This window comes from Triturus cristatus, chromosome 4_2 (assembly GCF_964204655.1).
Source record: "Triturus cristatus chromosome 4_2, aTriCri1.1, whole genome shotgun sequence".
NCBI classification, from domain to species: Eukaryota; Metazoa; Chordata; class Amphibia; order Caudata; family Salamandridae; genus Triturus; species Triturus cristatus.
The window spans coordinates 352,177,867-352,196,328 of record NC_140586.1 but is presented as its reverse complement, the minus strand read 5'-3'; the positions used below and the strand labels follow the sequence as shown (position 1 = coordinate 352,196,328).

At 45.7% G+C, this 18,462-nt stretch overlaps 1 protein-coding gene across 1 annotated transcript in view; it reads left to right on the top strand.

Annotated features, from left to right (window-relative positions):
- Nucleotides 1–18,462, top strand: part of CACNA1E (calcium voltage-gated channel subunit alpha1 E) — a 1,399,715-nt gene that overhangs the window by 207,393 nt on the left and 1,173,860 nt on the right. The window contains exon 3 of the mRNA XM_085601759.1: nt 10,180–10,319. Within this exon, the coding sequence (XP_085457885.1) occupies nt 10,180–10,319 (140 nt within the window). The remainder of the gene's footprint in view (nt 1–10,179; nt 10,320–18,462) is intronic.

Sequence of the window (18,462 nt, the reverse complement as noted above, 5' to 3'; positions counted from 1 at the left end):
CAAATGAGAGACATGGCAGGAAGCACTTGACTCCATGTCTAATGTCACAAGAGGCCCATCAACCAATGGCTTTCCAATTCATCAGAAGGCAAAGTGCAATCAGTTTGCCTCCAGAATAGACATCAGTTCCAAGCCCCTATCATGTTGTTGGTTTGGAGGGGTACTTTCCTGCATGCCTTTTCTCCCACACTTCTAATTCCTTAGGTTCTTCCGAAAATGTTCATATAGTGACAGAGAGTCTTACCACTCTCCCCCCTACATTCACCTAATTTGAGCATCTGATTCCTGAACAACCAGCCTATGCCACACTTGGCCTTTCTTTGGTGAACCTGAAAGTCCTAATGCCTGCAAGGGCGTCCTCCCCAAGATCTTCCATCATTGGCCCTTTCCAAGAATTCCAAGGGAGTCACTTGCTTAGTGGATATGTGGCTTCATTATCCATATTTGGTGGAAATGGGCATGCCGATTGGCACCTGTAACACTTACCTAACAGTTATTGGTGCTGGACCTGGAGAATACTTCTACACAGCCTTTGAGGACATCTGATGAGCCACATGCAACTATTTGCTCCAATCAGACATTCACAGTGTATTGGTATCTTAAATAGGATTTGGCTATTTTGATGCACAATCCATTTGACCCCAAGGCCTCCTGTGACCAGAGGATCCTCTCCTTGAAGACTTACATTTCGAGGATCATTACTTAAAACAAGGACACTAGCCAGCTTCAAGCTAAAAGTGGTTCTGAACAGTACACCTGCTTCTGTCAAAACAAAGTGGTTCTGAGAACCCTTCCAGATTTTGTTTCAATGGTACTGACAAAATTTCACTTAAACAAGGAGATCTTTCTCTTCATTTTCTTTTCCTGCACCCTCATGTCTCCCTGGCTGTATAGAGACAAGACAATGTAAATCAGGCTTATGACACACTTTTCTTGAAAGAGAACTAAATCTTAGTGATCTTTTGGAGACACTGATGCTACCTAAGCTGCCACCAAGATAACCATTTGGAAGATGGATAACATCTAGCATTAACCACCTTTAAAGTCTACTTGAAACAGATCCTCCATTTGGTGTCTTAGCAGACCCAGCATAGCCAAGGCAGTGTCCGTGGCATTCTCTAGGCATGTGTCTGTCTACAGAGGAACTACACTCTAGGACCCCTATTAAAGCAATGCCTAGATTGGCAGGGAAATCGTTTCAGCGCTGCCTGATGGTGTATTTCCTCCTCCTTCTTTATTGTCAATGTTTTGCAATCCACCAGCAAGTTCAGAATTAGAAAGAGCTAAAGGATATAATGATGGTTGCATTTGCTCCTCGCCAAAATGAATGAATTCTCTATTACAAAGTGAACTGGTGGTGAGGTACCTCAATGCAGGGAAAACGGTTAGTAGCTGTGTATGATACACCAAGGAATTTTAATGGGTACACCTGGATCTGTTGAGCAGCTATGGAAGCCGTTTCTGTCCTCACCACAAGCTGAGACGGGGAAAGAGTCGACAAACTAGGAGTAACCTTAACAATCCTGTACTGAAAAACACTGCTTAACTTGGAACCATACAAGCATAGTTATACAGGGGCTCACATTAAAACAAGATGGAAATAAAAAAAAAACAGTAATTGACACGCAAAATAGTTAGGGCCCCATTTATGAAAAGTGACGCATTGCTGCGTGAAAACCGCGATGCGTCACTTTTCATTGCGCCCTCCTTGCACCATGCTGGATGCGTCATATTTACAGCATGACGCATCATGTCGCAAGGAGTTACAGATACGTCAGTATTTCTGACGTATCTGTAGGTGCAAAAATGACGCATTGCTGGAGTGTGTCACAAAAGTGACGCAACTCCATCAATGGGTCATTTCACATGGGCAAGTCCCATGTGAAATGTGCCTGCGTCAGTCTTACGCCTGCTGTGAGGCAGGCGTAAGATATTGACCTATTTGCGTCCTAGAAGGGGCGCAGTGAAATCTTATGGATTTCACTGCGTCACTTCTACGAGGCTTCCGTGCGTCAGAACGCCCCGTCTGCATATATTATACCTGGCGCAGGGATAATGTGGCGCAGGGGTTTACAAAGTGATGCATCTACCTAGATGCGTCACTTTGTAAATATGACGCAACATGGCGCATTTTTTACCCTGGTGGTGCGTCACAAAAAGTGACGCACAGGTGGCGCGAAAGTGACGCAAGGGCTCATAAATAAGTCCCAGTTAATATCTGCCAGTCTGATGTCTAAGAGAGTCCAACCTCTTGTGTAGAATGTTGATTCTCTTGGAGTTGACTGAGGAGCTTCACAAGAATGAATCTGAATTGAATCCCCTAGCTGTTTACAGGAGAGATATTACTTGTTGTCTCAGGCTTCTGGCACATAAATGTGTGGTGGGACCCTAAGAAATCTTTCAGGTTGAATAATGTTCATAAACCAAGCTAGGAGTGCACAGAAACCGCACTGAACTAACATGGAAGCAAGTGCATACAGCAGGGGAGGCTGCTGCCAAACCAACTTGGGGAGGGGGGGGGCAGCGTGGGTAAAAAGCAATTAAAACAAGCATTTACAATGCAATGGTCTCGGCATTGTTAAAGTTAGAGCTGTTGGCATTGCTCATGACATTCTTGTTTTTGTTTTTAAAACATTTAAAGAAACGGCATTGTTATTTACAATGTTAATAGCTTAATCACTCTCCAATGCGAGACCTATTGCATGTGCACTCACATACAGAGCCACACACACACAGCCACCCAAACACAGAGCCAGCCACACACACAGAGCAACCCACACACAAATAGAGCCACCCACAGAGCCACCTACACACACAGTTACCCACACACAGACAGAGCCACCACGCATAGAGCCAGACACACAGCCACACACACAGAGCCACATACACAGAGCCACACTCAGAGCCACACATACACACACAGTGGCTTCCACAAACCTTCCAGCACCTGTGACAAGATTAGCAATAAATCATCATTTAACAGTGTTTAAGGCACGAGAAACCTAAAAAGGGTGCCAGGTAGTTGAAGCTCCCCCCACAGCCGAGCATCACAGCGAAGACCTGGTCTCTTGGTAACACCCACTAGGAGATATATGTCCCTTCCACTCTGGAACCATCACGCCCCACACCCCCATTCCCGTCACACGTTCAAGGGTACCCCCTCGCCCGCCTGGCAACCGCATCCCATGCCCACCCCTTCCGTGCCCAGCTCATACATTCACAAAGCTTCCCCAGCTAGAGCCCTCCTACTACCCCTCCTTCCCTCCTCTCATTTTCACCTTCAAAAGATGGTGGGCAGGGAAGAAAAAAAATTCCCTCCCGTCAGATAGTAAGGAGAAAAGCAAGACAGAGAGTATTCCAGCAAGCAGAGAAAAGACTTTGTACACACCATGCGTCAGTAGCACATCTCTGGCTCAAAATCTACCAACACCATTATAGCTATGCGCACAGAAGACACACTGTTTGTTGATAGTGGACAATCCTAAACTCCCCACCCAACAATGAAAACATACTAGTCTGGGACAACCCACAGTTTGTCAATACTGAGCAGAGGACTCCAGTTCAATGCGAAAATATACCTCTGGAACAGCACAACTCCGGGCCATAAACACACAAAGCAAAAAACAGAGATGTTAAAGCGTGGAGATCAGCGAATTGCATATTCGACAGCAACACATACTGTGACAGTCACAGGTCATGCAAATCACTCATTACATCCACGTGTCCCATGTCCTTTACGTGTATTTTACCACTGTTCTATTTTGCAAATGAAGGACAGGGCGGTGATTCAAAGTGGAGAGGAGCGACGGAGCGACGGAGATCCCGAAAGGAAAAGAAAGGGATTCTTGTAGGGAAGCTCGAAGGGTCAGTGATCGTGGCTGGTCAGTAATCCAGGGGAGGGGAAAGGGGGCCTGCGGATGAGGTAGGGTCTTCTAAATATGCGGGCGGTGGGGGGACATCGGCGCTTAAATGGTGGTACAGAGGCAACTGCCAGGGAATAGCTTCTAAAACGAAGAGAGATACACAGTATGAAGGAGTATACCAATTATTTATTCCAATAGAGAGGGGCCTCGTGATTGCCAAGGGGGAGCGGTATGGGAGTAAGAATTGCCGAGGGTGATTGCTACATATAGCGCAGTAGTCAATACACCTCTCCTTGTAAAGTTTCAACTCTCACTTTAATTTAAAAAAAAAAAAACATCCGTTACAAAATGAGAGCTACTTTCTTAGATCATGAAACTAAGTGCTGACCATGAGCGGTGAATCCAAGGGGGTGCCGACTTCCAGTAGGCATCAGAGTTCAGTGAGTCCGATCCAGGTGTTGACTATGAAAGGGGGAGGGTAGAACCAATCACTGGGAGCAATGATTTTGGCGGGCGGAAAGTGATTCTTGGTTGAAGGGAAAGAGATTCCTGGAGGTACAGCGACTCCCGTCGGTTGGTGTTCAGTATCCTGCAAGGCCCCTCCCACTAGCCTCCATCAGTAAATTTGCTGAGACAGCAGCTCCGGGTCTCCGTCGGGCAGTTGCCCCGCCTACCCCGCTCTCTGGTTTCGCTGGAGCCCATTGTTTACAAACTGTCCTCACACGCACTAGGCTGGGAGTCGCGCGAGAGTCAAGTCCTAGTTTGTTTCCAGTAACCGGCCGCGCTAAATGTACAGGGAGGAGGGAAATGAGGACACCAAAAGGACGCAGAATGGGGCTATGGGAGGCGCCGTTAAACGCTAAAAGGACGAACGTGAATCACAGCTGTCGCTGTGCGGAAAAGTCGCTTGGAAGGGGCAATTCTTTGAGTGGAATCGGCAATAAAAACAAATCGAGGTTACATAAAAGGGACCTGCAGAAAGTGTAAAATAACCCGGGCACTACCTCCTAATCTGATTTTCTAGGCTCAAACGTTACGATTTCCGTTTGCTCATGAACAAAAGAGCAGTTAGTGTCCACATAAGCGGTCTCGACATTTCGCTAGTACAGCAAGGTAGGTGAGACATTTTTACGAACATAACATGGGTCCCTGCAGCTCTTGCGACGCAGGGGGTCCCCGACCATTCTGGGGGCCCTGAATCCTTCAACCCAATGCAAACAAGGCAGAGCAAAAGGCAAGCACACCACTGCCTTTCTCCGAGGCAGAGCAGAAATGCCTCGGAGAAACACAGTGGCGTTTTCGGATTCGGGGGCGTGTTTTGCTTTTATCTCCTCTTGCCATTGGCTGGAAGAGATAATTAGACATCTTGAAAAAAACACGCCCCCCGATCCGAAAAGGACGGGGCCTAATCGGAATGACGGACCTCTTCTCCAATGGCTGGCCAGCATTCAAGAGGCCAGCCAATGGAGAAGAGGGGAGAAGAGGGGCGGGTGCAAGCCCCTCTTCTCCATGTCATTAAATCTCGCAAGCGAGACTGCGCAAGCGCAGCCTTCGCTAGCCGAGACCTAAAAAGAACACTCTTACCCTTCACTATTGGCTGCCTGATCTCCTGCTCCCTCACCGCTCCTTCCTGCTCCTTTGCTCCGTGTCACTACAGTTCCCAGAAGAACAGGCTCCTAGACTTCCTACGTAATCGCAGTGCTTCTCTTATGTAATTACTCCCAGCATGTGAGAAGCACTGGGATTGGCGTATCGAGCTGGTTTAACGCTGCATCAGGGACTGGGAGCCTGTGCCCCTAAGCACTGATGATATATCCCAGAATCAGCCTGGAGATATCAAAGTGTGCATGTCAGTTTGGCTGGCCATGGTACGCCGGCCAAATCGACATGCGCACTTTCAGTGCCTAAAACCACTCCTCCCCCACTGTAGCTGAGACATGGCTTCGCCCCAGACTTGCGAACTGTAAATGAAAAATAAATGACAAATAATATAGTTTTATTCTCATTTTATTTTTCTTCTGTCTGTGGCATTTGACCGTAGCGGAGGAGCCGCCCCTGGCATACCGTTCTCTGCTTCCTACTACAGTGAGATCATGATGTAGCTCGACTCACATAATGCAGGCAGAGTTGGTGTCCACATTATCAGCTTGAGTCTGCATCTAGACCCAGTTAAGTTCAAAGGCACACTTGCTATGTGGTATAGTAAAATATTGTGCACGCTTTTGGGCACTGACAGCTGAAAGATCTAAAACATCTTCACTATTGCTCAGAAGGCTCAGCATGCTTAGCAGGTTTACATTTCTCTTCAGTGGTCAGCTTTGAGATGCACAGAGGCTGCCGGAACTGCAAAGTGGAAAGTATAGTATTTTATGCCAGTTCAGTCTCCCAGTGCTTGAGATATTAAATCTGTCATATTTTACTACCTCTCACTGGTTTCAGATCCTCAGTTTCTTCAGCAGTAGACCATGGACCACACAGTGGAAGAGGGAACTCTCTTCATTCCTTCTTAGCATGTGCAAACTGGCTTAACCTGATCACAGTGGCGTCTTTTCATTATTTCTCTTACTAGCAGTGTCCAAGCATCCCCTGTGCAATCAGTGGCAAGCATCTTGGAAAATTGTTTAGGTGTTCTACTGTGCTGTCTATCACACTTTGGAGCATATTTACAAGCCCCTACCGCCACAGGAACTTCATTTTTTTCGACATTCCTGTGGCAATATGGGGTTCACCATATTTACAAGGCAGTGTAAGCCTGTAGGGTTGGCAATGGGTGTTGCGGCGGGTGTTCCCCTGCAACACCTATTTATTTTGACGCTGCTCCATATTTACAAGGGTTGTGTAAATATTGGGCAACACCAAAATTAAGACCAAAAAAATACGGTGCAGCCCTGTGTTTCAAGAGTGGCGGAGTGCAGCGTTAAGCCAAGAAGGCTAACATTGCGCCCCGTTACTTTTCCTGTAAATATGCCCATTTGTTTCTTGGAACGCACGTCAAATTATTTCCAGCTCAACTGTGCAATCTCTCTCAATGTAGTTGCTCTGTAAAGCAGAATAAAGCCATATACAACTTCCTGGCAAATACTAGATAACCAAATTTGAAATTTTACAAATCCGGTTAATGTATTTGTGTTCGGGCATGTGCCAAAGCCAGGCAGAAACCACCACTCTAGTCAGGATAAGGGAGTTATACTCCTAAAATACCCCATCTCACCTCCTTGGTAGCTTGGCACGAGCAGTCAGGCTTATCTTAGAGGCAATGTGTAAAGCATTTGCACATAACCAACAGTAATACAGTGTAAGCACTACAAAAAGACACCACACCAGTTTAGAAAAATGTCCAATATTTTTATATACTTAAGACAAGACCAATAACGATAAAAATCCACAATACAGTACGTACAAATCTTCAGCTATCAAAATATGCTTGAAAAACAGTTCCTTGATGTCGATAGCTCTGTCTGGGGCTATCACGGCATCGTGGACAAACAAATCCAAACGGTTCTGGCTGACTGCGGCGTCACGGGACAGCTACGGTGTCAGGAAGACCCGCAAACAGTACCTTTTAGAAATACAGGGTATCGGTGACCTCTGGTTGAGCTTCCGAAAGCAGGGCGTCCGCAGGCATCGGTTCCAGAGGTCGGTGCATGAGTGGTCGGGGCCCTTGAAGTCACACGTTGCATATCGAACTCCTCTCTGTTGAAGTCAGGTGCGCTGGCGTCGGTAGGCGTCAGGTGCTGCGGTGTGAAGTGCAGCAGTGCAGCGTGATGTGCCCACAGGTCGCGGTGCGAGCAGCGTTTCGGTGGCGCCATCAGATGGCATCGTCAGTGAGACCAGGGTCGCAGTTCGAAGTGAATGCGGTGCTCGTCGCGGTGCTAGCAGCAGCGTCGTTGTTGCTGAAGCGCTGTCGTCGGCTGACGAACAGGAGTCGATGGCGTCGGTAGGCCAAGACTGCAGTGCGGGATGAGGTCGGTGCGTCATGTAACTTTATGAGCGGTGCCCTCGAAACCACGGTGCAAGCAGCCGGGTAGATTTTGGCATGGAGCGGCGTTGTCGGGGATACCAAGGTTTCGTCGTGAGGCGAGGCGGAGCGGAGTGCGGTGCCCACAGGTTGCGGTGAGAGCTGCGGCTCGGTGGAGGCATCAGCAGGCATCGTCGGTGAGACCTGGGTCATGGTGCGGTGTCGTGGCGGTGCCCTCTGTGGTGCCTTTAGGACACGGAGTCAGCAGCGGCATATTCAACGTCGCCGTCGGGTTGCTTCTGCTTCTGTTGCAGCACAAAACACACAGCACACAGTCCCCAGTACTGAGGGCAGAAGAGCTTGAAGTCTTTGCTGTTCTTAAGACTTCTTGAACAGGGGGGCAAGCTCTACCTCAAGTCCTTGGAGAAACTCACAAAAGTAGATTGCAGAAAGTTTAGTCCAGTCCTTTCACTGCCCAAGACAGAAGCAGCCACTGCAGGCCAACACAACAAAGCACGCAGCAAAGTGGTAGTTCCTCCTCACAGCTTCTCTAGCTCTTCTTCTTGGCAGTCTTCTTGGTCCAAAAGAGTTCTGAAAGTCAGGGGTCTGGGTCCCAATATTTATATCCCAAAATCCTTTGATCCCTTAGGCAGAGAGTGTCTGTGCTCAGCCAGAACCAGTTCTGCCTTCTCTGGTGTGACTTCCTGGCAGGAGATGGTGATGGCATGGTCAGAGGCAGACCAGGCTCTTTGAGGTGCAAGGAAATCTCCTTCCCCTTCCCCAATTGCAGCCTAGGTCTATTCAGCCCTTTCCTGATCCACCTAGACTATCTGGAGCCACTCCTGGTCCCCTGCCTTCTGCTATCCAAAACCCAGACAGGCAATCCACATTCCAGCAGAGACACACGGGATGACTGAGCAAGAAAATACCTACTTTCTAAAAGTGGTATTTTCAAACACCGAATGTAAAAATCACCTTCACTAAAAGATGCGTCTTTAGATTCCGAGTTCGGGCATACTAAACTTTATTTTCCTACCTAATTCCCCGGGCCAGTTATGTTTATATGATGTTATAAACAAGCTCCCCATTCTTTCCTATTGGGAACAGGTAGCCTTGAAATAGCAAAAAACGAAATTGGCCGTAATTCACTATCAGGACATGCCACACACACCAGGGCATGTCCTACCTTTCACATACACTGCACCCGGCCCACAGGGGTACCTTGGGCCTACCTTAGGGGTGGCTGACATGTAAGAAAAGGGAAGGTGAGGGCCAAGTCAACATGGCAGTTACAAACTGCGGCAGACTCCGGAATGACGGGTCTGAATTACCTTTTCAGGGCTACTCACGTGGGTAGCACAATCAGTGCTGCAGGCCCGCTAGTAGCATTTGATTCACAGGCCCTGGCACACTCACTGCACCTTACTAGGGACTAACAAGTAAATCCAATATCCAATCATGGAAACACCAATCCATAACACAATTTACCACAGGAGCACTTGCACGTTACCACTGATCAGCAGTGAGAAAAGTGCGCAGAAACACTACGCCAGCAAAAACAGAGTAAAAACCTGGAGGTCAGAAAGCAAAAACTCAGGGGAAGCACGCCAAAAGATGGCAAGTCTAACAATTAGCATGTAGATATTTGAGTCATCTGAATGCATGCTGGGTGTCTTTTTCACGTTATTCACACTGACGACTTGAGTTACACATTCATTTAAATTGAGTCCCTCCTTGACTTCAAGTGTAGGGCCCTTACACAGACTGAACCTAGAGATAATGGGCTGAATAAATTATCTGATGTTCTCTGGTATTTCAAGGGGGGGGTCCCACAGAAAGAAACACCAAGGAAATAGTTTATAAAACACCACGCAAAATGTTTAAAATAACTTCAAAGTCTCACTGAAAACAAACAGAAGTAGTGTAAAGTTTGAGATCTCTTTGAGAATGTTTGGCTTCGATGAGGAACTTGTGTCTGTTGAGGAGTGAACTGCCATGGAGATTGTACTCATGTCCCTGAACTAGGATTGATGTCCTTGGACTTAGAGGGATCGAGTGAGAGGGCTTATGGGTGAAAGAGGAAGGCCTAAATTAATTAACAACAGCCATTTTCCACACTTTTCTCATAAGCTGCAGATCTTTCCAGGCAAGATAGGTTATTGCATTTTGAGAAAGTGATTGAGATTTTCCTCTAAATCCTTCCTTTCCCAACCCTTGTTGGGAGGAGAATATCCGCTTTCCCACCCACATTTATCTTTCTTTTTTCATCAGCGATTGGCTTGTGCCTCTTATTTTTGTTTCTATTTGTGACCTGTTGTTCTTTCCTGCTCCTGACCCTTCTTACTTTCCCTCCTGCAGGAGAAAACCGAGCCCTACTTCATTGGAATCTTCTGCTTCGAGGCTAGCATCAAGGTGGTGGCCTTGGGGTTTGTGTTCCACAAAGGATCCTACCTTCGGAACGGTTGGAATATTATGGACTTTATCGTGGTGATGAGCGGGTGAGTTACTTATTTCCATTTTCCTCAGTAGGCCTAGGAAGTGGGGGAGTATTTGTGATGGTGGCATCAATCTTTGAAAGATTTATGGTGCCCCAATCCTATCAGGAATCAATTAATGCTATCATCTGTGTTGATTATAATGTATTTTGGTGAGACCTACAAAGTTAAGGAGAATAATGAGACGTGTGCCCTGCAGATCCATCTGCTTGTGAGCTCTTGGTTCAGTATCTGGCAGTAATATTTCATTTGCTCAGGTATTTCGTGAGGGAGAAACCAGGAATCCCTATGTCATTGCTGTTATATTTTGAGCACTGTTTTCTCCCGAACGGTGCTGGTTAAACTTTGTTCCGTAGGGTGCTGCACACTCCAGGAAATGTCATTTGCATAAGATGATGCACAATATTTTAATTTTTTCTTTTTAAAGTTTGATGGTCAAGTATGGAGAGATTTGGTAGAGTGCAATATAGAACAGAGAGGAATGTTGAGCTGTGTTTTTTATCTTAAAGATGGTAATGTTTAATGTTCTACCACAATTCTGGGCAAGAAATATGGTGAAGGGATTTTCTGTCAAATATTAAAAAATATTTAAACTTTGTACATTTCCTAACTGGCGACTTCATACAATCATAAGACTTCTTGTGTTTAAAATTGTGAAATTGTGGTGAGAGTTTTTGTGCAGCACATTGCTGTTCCTCTTTTCTCTATCTGAAGGGCTTCACATTTGCTCCTCGCATTTCTTCCTTCAAAAGAGTTACTGTGGAATTCCATTTAACTGAATAAAACTTTTTTTTTTTTGCTTGTATGTGCATACTTGAGTTTAGCATTGAATTTGTGTGCTTATCAGTCTTTAGAACAGATAGATTGCCTTTGTTCTTATAGGCATGTTTCCTTCTTCTCGATCTCCACTGGTAACATTTTCATATTCTCTCAATTATAAGAAAGTCAGCCTTGTACTGTCTCCTCCCCTTTGCCTTCAGACTTATGTATCAATTCACATGTTAACTCAGGAGGGTGGGTGGTGATGCTCTTGCTAGTCTGACTTCTCAAGATTTCTCTGGAGGATCTGAAAGTGAAAGGAAATCCCAGTTATCAGTCTTTCCAAGTGGCATAAATGAAGAGGTGTTTGATATTTTTCTCATAAAGTGTTTCTGAATGCCTTGAGATGTATGCATGTAGAAATGCTAACCCTAGTGGGGATAAGACCGTCCCAGGGAACAGAGTGAGTTGCATGCAATCAATGTGCCGGGATTGATTCTCTTTGTCTGGTGAAGGCATTGAATGCCCAAGTTCTATTGTAAAGTCACCTCCATGAGACTAGGGACTCATTCAGTTGACCGTAGTCTTCAATCTCTGAGCCTCTAAGTGCACATTTCCTCATCTTGGCATCAATTCAGTACACTGGTGATGCTGGCAACCTTTGGTGATAGAAGTGTCACTTTTTTAACCGCTGTCTCTTAGGACAGAGACTGGGCTCATGGGAGTTAGGTGTATCAGGCAGCCCTTTCTACACGCACCTTTTGTATTGCATTTACTGCCGCCTCCGAGAAGATGACTTCATGGGGAATCCAAGGAAATAAGGTGATTGCATCATTTCATTTAGAGATGTGTTGTCTCTGTGCTGGTATCGCTGGTTGATGTCTCTTGTTAGTTTGCACACCCAATCACTGTTGGGGGGGGATAAACTGTAGTCCTTGCACAAAGGAAGCTTAACAGAATACGGTTGTGATTCGATTTTTCGTTAAGGCTCAGTAATTCTTCTTATATCTCACCAATGGATAAAGAGTATTTCAGAGTTTTTGGAGGCCTTGTACCCTGATAGTTTAACCCAAATATATATCCTCCCTTAATTTCATCTAGCAATTGAATAAAGAAAGACGTAATAAGAAGGTTGTTGCAAGCGACTAACTGGGTGCAAAGTTAACATGATATATTATCTTATAAAGCTCTTTAAATTAAATTACACATTTTAGACTTGAGATGCACTATAAGTCGATGGAAGATCCTAAATCTGATGCGATGGGATGTATTTCATCGAGCCTGTGCATCTGGCTGCCTGAGCAGGAGTTTCCTGCAGGTGTTGTAGTTGTTTTTTGATCAGTCTTGTACACACAATGTTAGAGTAGCCCTGTTTTATATTAGCAACCATGTTATTAATTGTACACAATGATCAGCATGTAATGAAGGCAATACTTTTCTGATCATGTTACATTTTTGTGAGGCATTGTCTCCTGCATTTACCTGAGGGGTGAAGGAAAGCTTTAAGTAGGTAAATACCCCTCTATTTATTGATTTTGAATCAGGTTTGGGATATCTCCTATCACAGGAACCGTTCCTGGGACAGATTGAGGAAAGTACCAGGCCTTAAGGTAGATGTGGTGTAAATGGATTCTGCTATTTTCATTCAGGTCTTTATATCAGTTGATATTACTACAGTTGGAAGAGGATCTGAGTATTGTCTGTGTACATTTATAAATGTAAACAAGGGCCTGGATTAGGTTTGGCCAGTAGACGTTTGACAGCAATTCAAAATAGGTTCTAGAATAGACTCCTGGTGATTCCCAGCACTTTGTAGATTTTGATGGAGCAATGTTGGAGCCCATCCACACTTACTGGTTGTAATCGGAGAGGAAAGAGTACGTGCTGCTCAAGACAGTACTGCTATCCTATATATCGCAGGTCACCCAAGTTGGTGGCTGCCAACAGCCGGGTCCAGGAAAACCGTTACAACATGGCTACCTTTTTATTTAAGGTAATGAGATGGCTTTCTCTGACAATTTTATTTGGGGGAGTTTTATATTACGCAAACTGGACCCGAAGGTATGTGAACTCCTGGGATAGAGGATTTGCATTCCTGGCCCCCAAACTGAGACATATCGTCCAATTCACCCACAAGCACTTCCTATCACCTTTTCTTGGAAGACCAGCACTCGCTCCTCTACAAGTGACTTGTTGGACGTTGGGCACCTGGAAGACTTTTTGTCAGGTTAGTGAACATAACATAGATTTGATTCAGTGTGCTGTGCACAGTGTGCATTTAGCAGGATAAAATCCAAGAACCCTGCTCCTGTGCGGACGTTTGTGTTGTGCGCTGCCAAGATTTATACACGGCTGCATCCAACTTCTTTGTCCCTCCAGTCCTGGCACATAGACTATCACTCTGCCCACCAAGCCACAGGTAGAAGTGGAAGCAATTTGTAAGCTGCTTTAGTTGCTGCTCTGCTCAGCAACACTCCCACACTGATCATCAGTTCTGAATGAAGCCGGAGGTCTCTGCCGGCCTAACACTGTGCTGACATTCCTTCTCTGCCAGCTCTGGATGACCCTTGTTATTCCGCTATGCAGCTGACGCAAGCTGCCGGCTGACAATGTGTTGACAGCATCACTTCACACATTATGGGGACAATCTGATCTCATTTTTATTGTGATATGTGGCCTTTTTATGTTCATTTTACTTTCCCTTGCCTTACCTTTAATGATGTGGCTAACTCCTTATTTTATTTTAATTACTTTAAAATATTGTGGGGGGGGTGGTTTCTGTAATAGTTCACTATTTTTCACATACTGACTTGAACTTTTCATGGCTTCTAGAGCTCTGGGCTTTCTGAACTACAAATAGTCACAGCTCTGTGGGTAGCTGTGTAAATCCTCTCTGCAATGCAGGCACCCATGCGCCATGGTGCAGGGTGTCTGTGTTGGCGCACAGCTGCTGTTTGTGCTCTGGCGCAGGGGAGAAGGACAGGAATGTGCCGTATCTAGCTGATACGGTGGCTTCCTGCCCTTTTATTTTGACACACAGTGGCGCAGCAGGAAGGCTTGCTGCACTGCCGTGCATCAAAATATAGTCTATAAGACCCAGAGTGTCTAATTAGCCTGCTTCTCCATTGTAGCAAAGACATGGCAAGGGCACCTTGGGGGATGTTGAGTGGTCTAGTGTATAATATTAAAATAGGAAACACACATATGATTCACAAATGAGATTCTTGCTTCAACAGTGGAAATAAAAGCACTGCTCTGAGGATTTTCACTGTTCTATCAAAACAACTCTGATATTAGAATTTTCTACTTAATTCTCTTTCCCTGCCTTGTACCTCCTTTCCTAGCTAAACAGTGGCCTCCAAATCTGCAGAGTAAAAGAAATGGCAAGGAGTGCAAAACAGAAAATGGACAAAGGGGTAAAGGGATCCTTACAGTGAGAGAGGTGAAGCAGAGGTAGAAGGAAAGAAGTGATGGAGATGTGGGGGAGAGATCTGTGAGGTAGGGAGATACCTAAGTAAAAGAGAGAGAGGTGTGGTAGCCAGAAAGAAAGAATCAGAGAGATAGGAAGAGGTTGCAGTGGTGCAGCTAGACCTTTTGCTGCCGGTGGCGTCCCCTGCCACTTCACGGCGGCCGCATGTAGGAGCAGGGGTAGGGAGATGTTGCCTGGGTGCAGACCGCCCCCCCCCCCACGTCCTTGCTACGCCACTGAGAGGTTGGCAATTAAAGAGACAGAGAGATAAATAATGTTTTAGAGTGAGGTAGAGAACAGTACAGATAAGGAACATGAAACATAAAGAAAAGGAGAGTTGTTGGGTACAAGGAGGGGTCAGGTAGAGAGAAAGGTTGGGTATGATAGGAGAGTTAAAAAGAGGCAGAGAGTATTAAACAGGTGGAAAGTTACAGTGGTGAGAATAGTATAGAAAGATGCAAGGTAGAGAGATGTGTGAGGTAGAGAGAGGGGCAAAGGGAGAAGAAATGTTGAAAAACAGGTCAGGTAAAGACAGTACTGAGGCAAAGTCAAAGGTAGAGAGAGGGAATGAATGGTGGAAAGCGAGATGAGGAGCAGAGAGGAAAGAGGTGAAATAGAGACGTGAGGTAGAGAAAGAGAGGTGAGGTGAGGTGATACAGGGGTAAAGAGAGGGTGAAGGGTTAGAGATTTGTGAGGTAGAGGTAGAAAGAGAAAAAGTAAATAAATATATAAAGGGAGAGGTGAGGTAAGGAGGGTTACAGAGAGATATGAGAGAACAAGAAAGAGAGAAGATAACATAGAAAAAGAGGTAGAGATAGTGAAAGGGGTAGCACTAGCAAGAAAGTATTACGATTCTGAGTAAGGTGAGGTAGAAGAAATAGGTAGGGAGAGAGGAGAATTGGAGAGTTGAGGTAACAAGCAAATGCTGACGTAAATTGAGAGGTTAGCTTGGTAGAGAGAGAGAGGAGAGAAAGGAGGTAGTGAGAGAGATAAAAGGTAGAGAAATGAGGATAAGAGAGAGAGAGAGCTGAGGTAGAGAAAGAGAAGCATGATGTTGAGAGAGGTATGGTATAGCATGATGAAGAGACTGGTAGGGAGATGTAGTAAAAAGAAATGGATTTGAAAGGTTTATGTGTTGGAGATATTTTTTCGTGCAGGAAGGGACTCCTTCCTGCACAAAAACAGACCTGAGAGGCATATTCCTCTTTCTATGTGTGCTGCAGAATGCGCACATAGAAAGAGGAAGTAACAAGGAGAAATTGAGATATTTCTCCTCATAAGCCTCTCCTGGGGAGGCGTACCTTTTTGGTGCATTCCCAGGTTTACTAGTTCTGGTAAATCTGAAAATGCGTCAAAAACCATGAGAGTTGCATGGGAACACCCACACAGCGCCCATGGATCGTCTTCCCAGGGCAGAGTAAGGCAACGCAGTGATCTGCTCTGCGTTGCTTTACTCCAGATTTATCAAGCCACTCTGGGCCACCCGAAGTGGCCATGTGTGGTTTTATAAATATCACTTAAAGTTTGCGTTGGGCATATACTACATTGCGTGGTGAAAAGGCGGCACAAACAGGCTCGTAAATAGGCCCTACGATGTAACACCCGTTAGTGAGAGGTTTTTACGGATCAAGTGATTAGTAGAATTAAGGCATTAAGAGGTAAATTGGGGGTTTTAAGGTTTCATGAAGGGTAGTGTTAATGGGTAAGTGTTTTGGTGTTAAGAGAAGAGAAACACTAAGGGGAAATAAGAAGTTTTTAGGTTCAGGAAATGGTAGCATTAAAGGATTGTAAGGGGATTTTAGGGTTCAGAGATGGTAGCATTGAGGGGTAATAGAGGATTTATTAGGGTTCAGATCAGGGTAGCATTTAAGGTAGAAAGAGGTTTTTGAGGATCAGAGAAAGTTAAAGTTAAGGGGTAGTAAAGGTTTTTTTACAGTTTAGAAAAAGGTGTGTTGAGTCATGATAAGGGTTTTTGGGGATTCTGAAAAAGATAGCTTAAAGTTGAATTTAGGGCTTCTAAGGTTCAGTGAAGGGTAGCTTAAGACAGTATCAAGGGTTTTGAAGGTTTAGGGAAGACTAGTATGATGGGTAATGGGTAGTTCAGGGAAGAGTAGTATTAATGGGTAGTTCATTGTTGTAAGGATTGAGGGATTTGAAGCATTAAAGTGTATTAAGGCAATATGCTACAGTTCGATAATTTAAATTACCTTGACAATTCCAACTTGATTTTAATATTATAGATATTTTAAGTCGACTTTATTACATACAACCCAAAAAAATAACCCTGTTTTCCCCAATTCCAGGGACTTTTCCACTGACCTTTGCCATCTGCTTGGCATCAGGGCAGGCTGTCGCCTGGCTGCTGGGAGCATTGCCTGCTCCCCTCTTGATACTGTAGGGGGGTGTGCAGGCACGGCCGGATGGAGAGCGCAAATTGGCAATTAAGTCGGATCGGCCCTGGGAGGGGGTGTGGGGGGTGCTAGTGGGAAACACTGCTGCTGATTTTGTTACAGAGTACGATATTACAACACTGCTGCAAAACCGTTCCCCTAGTAACAAAAACGGCCCCCACCGGTCCAAAACCAGCCCACCATAAAAATGCCCGGTGCCTGTTATGACCAGTCCGGCACTGCGTGCAGGGGTCAGGTTCAGCTGCTGACCCTGCTCTGCTGATTTATCAGGTTCTGACCTGCACCTAGTAAAATAGTGATTCCCAGCGTGGGCATACCGGACCACCTGGAGAGTTACCCCCAGGGCCGGACTGGCCGTAGCAGGCACCGGGCATTTCCCTGGTGGGCCGCTAGGGTAAGGGCCGGTTTTGAGTCCCTGGGAGCCGCTTTTGTTACAGGGGCCGGCAATATCGCCCCGTAACAAACCCCGTAACAAACAGCTCGGCAGCACCCCCCCCCACCCCTCCTGGGGGCCGGCCGAGCCGTTTGCCAGGGTCGGTTTCGGTTTCCAGTCCGGCCCTGGTTACCCCTTGCTGGAGGATGCTGCTCCAGCCAACTCCTAATGGATGCCTCTCTCTTGTTATAGACACAATCTAAAGAATTACGCTGGCATAAATCTCCAACATATTAAAATATGACCTCCATCTTGGACCAAACTGTTTGCCCAAAATACTTTATTCATAATTGTTCATAGAAAGAAGCTCAAAAGCTCCGCCCATGATCTGGGTTGTTTATGTGTTGCTTAGCAACCAAAGGGAACTGCTTTGTTATATAAACGTGCGGCTGCCGCATTGGATGCAGCTGTGCCGGTGTTTAGTTCACTTTTCTTTTGTTCACCAAGCAAATTGCAGTAGCACTGGCCAAGGGTGAGGTTTATGCATTTTGTGCTGGTGACGCTCTTCACTTCAGCCGCACATCTGCCCCTCTCAAGCCTCGTGGGCCTGCCAGCTCTGCCGCTCACCCAGCCCTTCCCCAGGGGGTGCTCTGCGGCAGATACAGGTTGTTCCCTCTCCTATACGTCTCTTAAAGCAAATCTAAGTTTATTTCTAAAATATAATCTCATAGAAATGTTAAACAATAAATAGTACAAACTGAAGTATAAAGCGGATCTCCATGCTTTAGTTCTCTACAATTGTCTAAATAATTTACCGATGGCCTTTAAAAGGCACAATAGATTGATTCCCTGCAACTTATAACTGAAGTCGATTACACACATTCAACAAGAGGCAGGGCACAAGTCCTAAAAAAAGAAGTGGGGGGACGCTGTCACCGGAAGTGACGTCACAACAGGAATCTCATGAAAAGAAGTGGGGGGACGCTGTCACCGGAAGTGACGTCACAACAGGAATCTCATGAAAAGAAGTGGGGGGACACTGTCACCGGAAGTGACGTCACAACAGGAATCTCATGAGTATTCATATGCCTTTAGATGACGGGGCATTTCACAGCACTGCTACCCCTGGTCTGT